Here is an 8,626-nt window from a genome sequence, read left to right as displayed (position 1 = left end):
TTTCCGGCTTGATTGCATACTTTTATTGGCTTTATTTTCCCCACTTTTCACTTCCCAACTCATTTCATGGACTTTCCATGGATTACCTTCCAAAGAAATACCCCTGACCTAGTACTTCCTTATCTCTGGCCAGTTTTACTTGCCAGAACAAGAGGTAAATTGGTTTACTTCAGAACAGGTTTGGTTTTATTTATTAATTTTTAATTCTAAACTCATTGTTATTCAAAGTGTGGAAGTTCCCATGATAAACTGTACTTTAATTATCAGAGAACAGTCCTGGTTTTCCCATAACCACAGTTATGAGTGTGGAATTCTCATGTCCTCTTGTTATTATTATAAAAGATTAAGATTGTTGTTATTATAAAAGATTAAGTCCTGGGCAAGTGAGTAATGTCTTCCCCACCCAGAATACTTTCTTAAAATAGAAAAAAAAGTGCTTGGTTCCTCTCACAGCTGCTACTCCTGTTCATTGATAACTACATGAGGCCATAAAAAATGGGCATACGAAGCCTTGTTTCAGTGGACTTTCCTTTAGGTTAGATCAATACTCCCTTACACTGCACAACTTCACATGGGTGACATAATGAAGATTACAAAATTTGTGATTGTTTTAATAAGAAATATATATATATGTATACAGAGATACAGAAAAAGAGAGAGAAAGTGGGATAGAGGGAGGGTGGGAAGAGAGATGTAAGTATTAATATATATGTTAGGCTTTATGTATATATATATATATATATACACATACACACACATATGTGCTTAAAATTTATCTTTAGAATGTCTACACCTACATAAAACAGGAAAAAATTGTCTTAATAATGACTTGAGTCAGAGGGTGGAAGGTTGATCTGTTAGGGACTCTTTACAAATATCATGTGCATGTGCCCAATGATTAATTTGACTACCATGAATTTCATATTTCTTCTACCAGTTCTCAAAATGATAAAGTATCATTTTTGTTTACAACATGCAGTTAATATCATTCACACTGACAATTGGCCTGTTCAGGTGATTAACATTTACAACTCTAAGCTTCTCTGTACTCACTAATATCTTCTTAAACATTAACTGCACTTTTAAAGCTACTTAATGTATAGAGACATAATGTTGCCAAAGGGACATACACAACTCATTTACACTGACTAGTCAGACTAGTATAGACTTGTTTGACAATCCTTCTTGGAAAACTTGAGAGCTTGTGCTCTTCAGTTGGTGCAAGCTTCTATGCTCTCTCAGAGCCCTTAGAGTAGCAAACCTTCAAAAACCAAAGATGGGCTCAAAGCAAAGTGTACCCTCAAGGCGCCATTCTCTCAGCACCTATGAAGTCATGTTTGCAGCTCTCTTTGCCATATTGGTGGTGCTCTGTGCTGGTTTAATTGCAGTGGCCTGGCTGTCAATCAAGGGATCAGAAAGAGGTAAGTCACATAGAGTTGGCTACAGAAAAGTGCTCTCAGATGAATGTATACACTTCAATCTCCAGAATCCTGCCAGCATATTGTATGCATTGTTGTGCTTTCATGGCAAGTATTTATATTGCATCCAGATGCATCACCGTAGTTTACGTCAAAGAATTTTTTTTTAACATGGTATATAATTTGGATTTTAATTCAGAATTCAAACATGAGACTAAGTTTTTAAAACAAAAAATGATGATGTTCTCAGTTCCAACATATAACAGAGTAGGTTCATAGCCTGTGGGTCTGTTCTGATAGAATTTAAGTCATAAACCTATTCAAACATTGTTGACCATAGAAGCGGATAAATAGACCAAGTTAAAGAAAAAATATTGTTTATTTCTAGAGAATTATATCTTTATTCTCTTATTAGTACCACAATTTGAATTGCAACGGTATAAGGCAACTTGAATGTAATTGTGGATTTATAAAGATCTCAAGTTGCCTGAGTAGCAATTTGTGATTGACAGAAAAAAAAAAAAAAAAAGAAAAGGTAATTCTTATTTAGAGCTAAATTACCTGTACCAACTGCTTTTAAAAGATCTCCAATTGTATTATCTTGTTACAACAAACCTATGAGTTAGTTGTTGTTGTTACCCTCATTTTATAGGTGAAAAATCAGAGACAGAGAATTTAGGTAACTTGCTTAAATTTGCAACATTGCCAGGTGGTGCAAACTAGACAGTCCAACTTTAGAACTTGTGTTCTTCTTTACCATTTATTTATTTCTAAGATAATTTTTAAAAAATGGCAGCATAGCAGAAACTTGAGTATTGGATTTATTTTTTCTGAGAACATTTTCATATTTTTAAAAAAATTATGAATTATATATAGGCATATTAATTCCTTCTGAAAACCCTCAGGGCAAAACCTTTTATATGTGAATGATTTTGGTTTTACCGAGAAAATAAAATGCTCAGCCTTTGAGTTAGTTCTTTTCCCTTAGTAAATAAGTAAATTAGAATGTAATAAATATGATTTATAGTTTTATAAAATAACTCCAATATAATTTCTGGTTTATTTAACTACTATAGCTACGTACAGGAATATATTTTAAAGAGAAAGAAGGCTTGTGATATTTTATATAATTATAAGAACAATTTAATAAATTATAGAAATTCACTGAGACTTTTAGAAAAGAGGCTGCTTTGGTCTTACTTAAATGCTGTGAATAACTTCAAGGGTATGTAATTATTTGGAAGTCTATTGGAAGCCTTGAGGCTCAATAAAAATACAAAAGTTAGCTATTTTACCAGAAAAATAAAAAATAAATAGTTATAAATGTTAATATGATTTAATTGTGAACAACTGAATATAAGAAGGGATTTGAGATAAGTCAATAATAGAACACTAGAGGATATGACATACTACTTTCAGTACATACTTTTACTTTAACATACTTTTAAAACTTTTTATTGGAAACCATAGTAGACTTTTAAAAAGTTGCAAAAATTGTAGACATTCATCCAGCTTCCCCTAATGTCAATATCTAGTACACACATAGTACAATTGTCACAACCAAGAAATTAACATTGTTACAATGTTATTAACTGAACCAAACACTTTATTCAACTTTCACCAGTTTTTCCACTAATGTCTTTACCTGTTCAGGATCCAGTGCAGATTCCAACACTGGGTTTAGTTATCATGTTTCCTTAGTTTCCTCCAATCCATGACAGTTCCTCAGTCTTTCCTTGCCTTTCACTTTTAAATATGCAAATCTAAATGTTATTTTGAATGTTTAAAAAATAAATGAAATAGTATTAATAATATGTTACATCAATTATGCAATGATAACTGTATAGACAAAGTGCAAGTTTATTGTTTAAAGTATTAATTCTAAAGTTCCTTCTGGACTAGGAGATTTGTGTCAATATATGACAGATCTTGGGTTCTGAAGTCAGTCAATCCTTTGTCTAAATTCCAGATCTGTCACTTTTATCACATTGGGAAATTTTCTTAGTGAATCTAAGCCCAAATTTCCCCATCTGGGAAAAGAAGAAATAACATCTTCTCATACGAGGTCAATGCATCATTATTATTACATTTACTAATGATTTCATCATTGTGTGAGTTTCACCTGAAGCAATTCATTTTAAATATAAATATATATGCAAAGAAAATAATCTCATAATGGGATTGTACTGGCCTTAGTGGCACATTTTATTTCCCATGTTTGTATTCAGTTTGTTAGCTTTTTTCTTATATTTTTTCATATTGAGATAATAAATTTTCTGCAGCATTCTCAATAACTTCTCCAATAATGACAGTCTCCATCTAATGGCAAAAGGTCATACATGCCAATTTTATCATTATTAGAATGAAAGAAGTAGTTTCAAAGCTATGTTCCAAAGTAATACACACACTGAAATCTTCACAGCAATCCACATGCAGAAAATGAGCAGTGTCCCTTGACGCTAGGTGTTCAAGAAGTATCTGAAAGCAACTACAAAACTTTTAATGGTCCATTTCTCACTATGTTTCCCTGAATCAGTTCCCATAATTGGTGGAAGTTGATCATCCCTGTATCTTCCAACAGGAATCTCAATGACAAACAAACAAAAACCAAGCAAAACTTGGAAGCTTGGAGAGTTGGTTAGACTTCAAAGAAAAGAAAAAAAATAATGGGATAGAGAAGAAGAAGTTTAATTTTCAATCTTTTAAAACAACTAGATAGCTAAAAACATAAGTTAAAAAATAAAAAACAGCTGATGATGAAACACGAAGACTGCAAAGAAAAAAAACAAGAACTCCAGGGCCAACACATTAAGCAAGAACTTTACTTCTATGTCTTAACCGGAATGTGCATATTTTCTCTTATTCATTGTTCACATTTTCAGCATTTTGTTTCTTATTAATTCATCTAGATGCAGCATTTGGAAACAGTCATGAAGCCAGAGGGACATTGACGATAACATCCGGAGTTACATATAATCCTAATTTGCAAGACAAACTCTCAGTGGATTTCAAAGTTCTTGCTTTTGACATTCAGCAAATGGTAGGAGACCTTCTCTCCTCAACTAGTTTAAAATTTCATAACATAGTTTCGCTAACCACTTGCCAAAAGATACATAGATCTTGTTCTCTTTGGAAAAAATTAGTCAATAAATGTAATATGCTCAGGATACTTAAATGTATGAGACCCATCATCACAGAGAAGGAAATCACCCCAATACAGTTCTAAGTAGAATATAAAGATTACTTTGTTTAAAATTTTAAACAAAATCTTAAATTTAATATGCTTTTTCTTATCCTTTTCTTTTTTTAGATAGATGATATCTTTCAATCAAGTAATCTGAAAAATGAATATAAAAACTCAAGAGTTTTACAATTTGAGTAAGTATAGCTCAAAATTTTTCTATAGATAGAAGGCACAGGATCACAAAATAGTGATCTTTTTGCTAATATTTGTAAAAGAGTGTTACTATTTTTAGGAAAAAATGGAACATTTTAAATTTTCAACATTTTCCAGGAGGATTGAAAAAAGTGGCATAGTATAAACTTTTATATTTGTAACAAATAATAATAATAATGCTAGATAATTTATCTCATATTAACATGTTTCTCTCTCCTAAGTGCAAAATCGTTCAGAGACACATGGAGAAGGCTGAGGTTGACTGTATGCAGATGCCTAGGAGTCTTGACATTTAACTTATATCAAATAGAAGCCATAGGGTACTCCAGGATATTGGAGAATGCAGAGAGCCTCACTTTATAGAAAGACTAATCTCCTATCTCAGATCAGACACAATTGAACCTGAAAGCCTGGCACCAAAGATGCTTGGTACATGGTCTTCACAAAAGTCCTGACGTTAGTAAAAGAGTCCTTAGTTCTCAATGACCAAACAGAGGTAGGGAGGTCAAGTCAAAGGAAAAGAGATTATGTTTAGAAAAACAATGACAGAATTAGTTAATGGGCAGAAGGAAACTTTAGGCCTTGCCATTTCTTGTTGGAACAAAACGTATCCACTTAGTGGAAGCCATCACGAAAAAAAGCACAAAGCTTCATTTTATATCAAAAAAAAAAAAAATTAGAACTCTGTTTCTTTCTTTCTCACCTACTTATCTATCTATATTTATCATTCTTTATCCCACTGCATATTCATGAGATCTTAGTCTCAGTAGCCAGTCAACCCTACCTCCATCTACTGTCTTCATTCCTATCCACAACACAAATGCTTCAACTCCTGTTTTCCAGGGCTTATGATCTCTGATAGCCTCTTTCATGCCTAATTTCAGGGCTATAAGGACACAGGTGGACTCTCAGGAAAGGTTATTATTATTTTTTTTGTTTGTGTGTTTTCCTCGAAGTGCTGTTTTAAAATATTTATTCAGTATTTATTCTGTGAAGGTAAAACCATGCATGAAAGATTTTATTTCACTTTATTTCTCTGCTCTGGAATGAGTGGAACCAATTTCTCTTTTCCAGTTTTGGAGAGGATTGAATGTGGAGATCTGCATTAAATCTTCAACTGAAATTTAGTTCTTAAAGGTTTTAGAACTAAAACCTTGCTTAAGGAGAGGTAACCCCGGTCCTTCCTCACCTTCCTCAGGCTCTAACCAGTGAAATCCACGCAAAGCACGGTATCTAGTGCAGAGTTTATTAGGATAGTTTTGCTAATGGAACTCTTGTCTTCTCTTGTTTACAACATGCTGGATAATTTTGTTTTTACTAGATTGGGAAAATTTGCTGAATATAGACTTGTATATAAGGTCTGGTGGTTTATCAAAACCCGAGCATTTTCTTTGATATTTATTAAGTAAACTTATGATTCTCTAGATAGTAAAATCACTATATGTGAAACTGTAAATTATTTGAGCTAAGGAATTATTTCTTTCCCTTCCTTTAAACTACCTAGGAGACTAATATAGTGCCTAAACCTTGACACATATTTTATAACAATTCTCAGGTAATATACTTCATCAGTGTACAGAGGCTTTCACCTTGTTGTAGCTGAATTACTTTTAAATCAGAAGTGAGTTTTTAAAAGATGCAATGCAAAGGAATTTCATGAAAATGTCTGTAAGATAAATTACAGGTAGGTACTTTGGGAGACTGAGAAGAAAATGATGAGAAAAGAAATTCAGAAGCAGGAAAGAAAGTAACAAGCAAACGTTTAGGTTTACTTTAAATAATCACATTTAAAATGACATATTCCACTTATAGAAAAAATTGACAGACTCCTAATTACCTTTATAAATTATTTTCGCCTTAAACTCCGGTTGATAAAATCAAGACACAGAAATAACTGACTTCTCAACTAACTAACAATAGCGAAACCAACTGTGAAAAATACATCTAAAAATCCTTTAAAATACCTATTTCCTTTTTGTTACTGATTTTACTGAAATACACACCCCATGCATGTGTACATGGTCAAGTTATAGCACTCAGAATACTAAACTTAGTCATTAATCTACCTCTTCTTCCTTTTAAAAATATTATTTAATGTCAAATCTTGGTCCCCCTGCTAAGTTGTGTGTGTGTGTGTGTGTGTGTGTGTGTATAGAGCCACTCTACAGGACAAGCAAATGGTTTACCCTCATCTGGGAACACTTTCTATTCTGCTTTGTGGAAAGCGCTTTGACTCAAAGAGAATTTAGGAGTTGATTCTTCTAATAAAGTGCTGTTTACACTTTATGGCAATATGAAGCTTATTTTGCCCTTTGAGCACAGATAAGTCATCAAGTTAGGAAAGGAAAGACTTTTGTTTACTCAGCAACCCTAGAGGTTATCAGTGTCATTAAGGAAAATAAGAGATAAGAAACATTTGATTTATTGCACACAGGCTCTCTGTATAATGATAGGATTTATCTGTTAAAAAAAAAACAGACTCAGATATTCCACTGGAACAGTACTTTGAAATGAAAATGGCTATTGTTTCTTTTTTTTTTTCCTAAAGGAAGAATTCGCATTACCTTAATAAATAAATTCAATTTCACAGCAGTGATAGAGATCATTACTAAACTACTAACATAACAGCTTTAGCTTTCTTATTACATGAAACACAAATGTTTATTATGGTTTTCCTGATTTCTACTGTATATCTCTCTTATCTCAACATTTACTCTGAATAAGAAACAAATTTTAAAGAATACAACTGTATGTGGATATAGGATCTGTAACTCCTGTCCTTGCAAAGTATAAATTATTAAATGCAGTGTATAATTCACAACTAAGAAAACACATCTTTCATATGAAGATGTTTTATGCCTGAGGATGAACTTATCCAGTTACTTTCAATTCAGTGAAAGAAAATTCCAGATTTGTATGCTCTCTACCAAAATTACCTTACCTCTTTTACTCCCTAACTCAAATAAAATAAAAGCAAGTGGTCAGTCAAACTTAATATGTGAAAGTTACACAAAGAGAAAAATCCGATTTAATCAGAATTAAAGCTATGTGCTGTGCAACCAAGGAGGTAAAGATTAGAAATTGAAGACAGAGAAACTAATGGACTTTGTTCACTCTCACTTTATTTTTACCATATTTAACTCTGTCCATTTAAGAATTTTGGGGGGTGAGGTTGGTTAAGGAGACAATGAAAAGGAGAAGGAAGAGATGGAGGATGAAGGAAAAGGAGAAGAAAAAGAAGAACAGGTGGCGGGGGAGGAGGAGGGAGAAAGGGAAAGGGACAGGAAGAGGGAAGCTTCTATCTCTCAAAGTGTGGCGGCAATAAAATATCCACCCTCCACCCCCAATTCCAACTAGCTATTTTCTGCATCTTTTTAGATATAAAGTTCCGGTAACAATGCAAGATAATAAAAACCTAGATCTGCATCTAGGCAAATGTGTTGTATTGTCTTTCCTATTGACAAATAGTTCATAATGGTGTTGATAGCAGTGGTATGTGGGGTGGGGGATGGGAACTATATCAAAACACATTTGGGAAACAGAGGTTCTGGGTTTTATTCCTCTCTCTCTCTGATATTAATAAGCTGTATAACTCTAGGCAAGATTACCTATATTACTCTGAGTCTCATTCTCCCTATTTATAAAATTGCAATGTTGGCCAACATCAGATGCAAAAATAGAGTCATCTCCCTTTTCTTGAGCATCTGTTTAAATAAATATGGATGAGGCCTGAGAGTTGTATGCCAGTTAAGATTTTTTAAATTGCAATTAACAGAACACATGACTAAAAGTGCCTTAAACAACAAGTATT

At 33.0% G+C, this 8,626-nt stretch overlaps 1 protein-coding gene across 2 annotated transcripts in view; it reads left to right on the top strand.

Moving 5' to 3' along the window:
- Window positions 1–1,276: 1,276 nt before the first annotated feature.
- The window catches only part of TMPRSS15 (transmembrane serine protease 15), a 143,403-nt gene continuing 136,053 nt past the window's right edge, over window positions 1,277–8,626 (top strand). For both annotated transcript variants that reach the window (XM_068545723.1, XM_068545722.1), the window contains exons 1-3: window positions 1,277–1,421; window positions 4,328–4,458; window positions 4,729–4,796. In XM_068545723.1, coding sequence (XP_068401824.1) covers window positions 1,277–1,421; window positions 4,328–4,458; window positions 4,729–4,796 — 344 coding nt within the window. The remainder of the gene's footprint in view (window positions 1,422–4,327; window positions 4,459–4,728; window positions 4,797–8,626) is intronic.

Source organism: Eschrichtius robustus, chromosome 6 (assembly GCF_028021215.1).
Source record: "Eschrichtius robustus isolate mEscRob2 chromosome 6, mEscRob2.pri, whole genome shotgun sequence".
Classification (NCBI taxonomy): Eukaryota; Metazoa; Chordata; class Mammalia; order Artiodactyla; family Eschrichtiidae; genus Eschrichtius; species Eschrichtius robustus.
The sequence above is the reverse complement of the archived record's forward strand: the minus strand, read 5'-3'. Positions and strand labels throughout refer to the sequence as shown.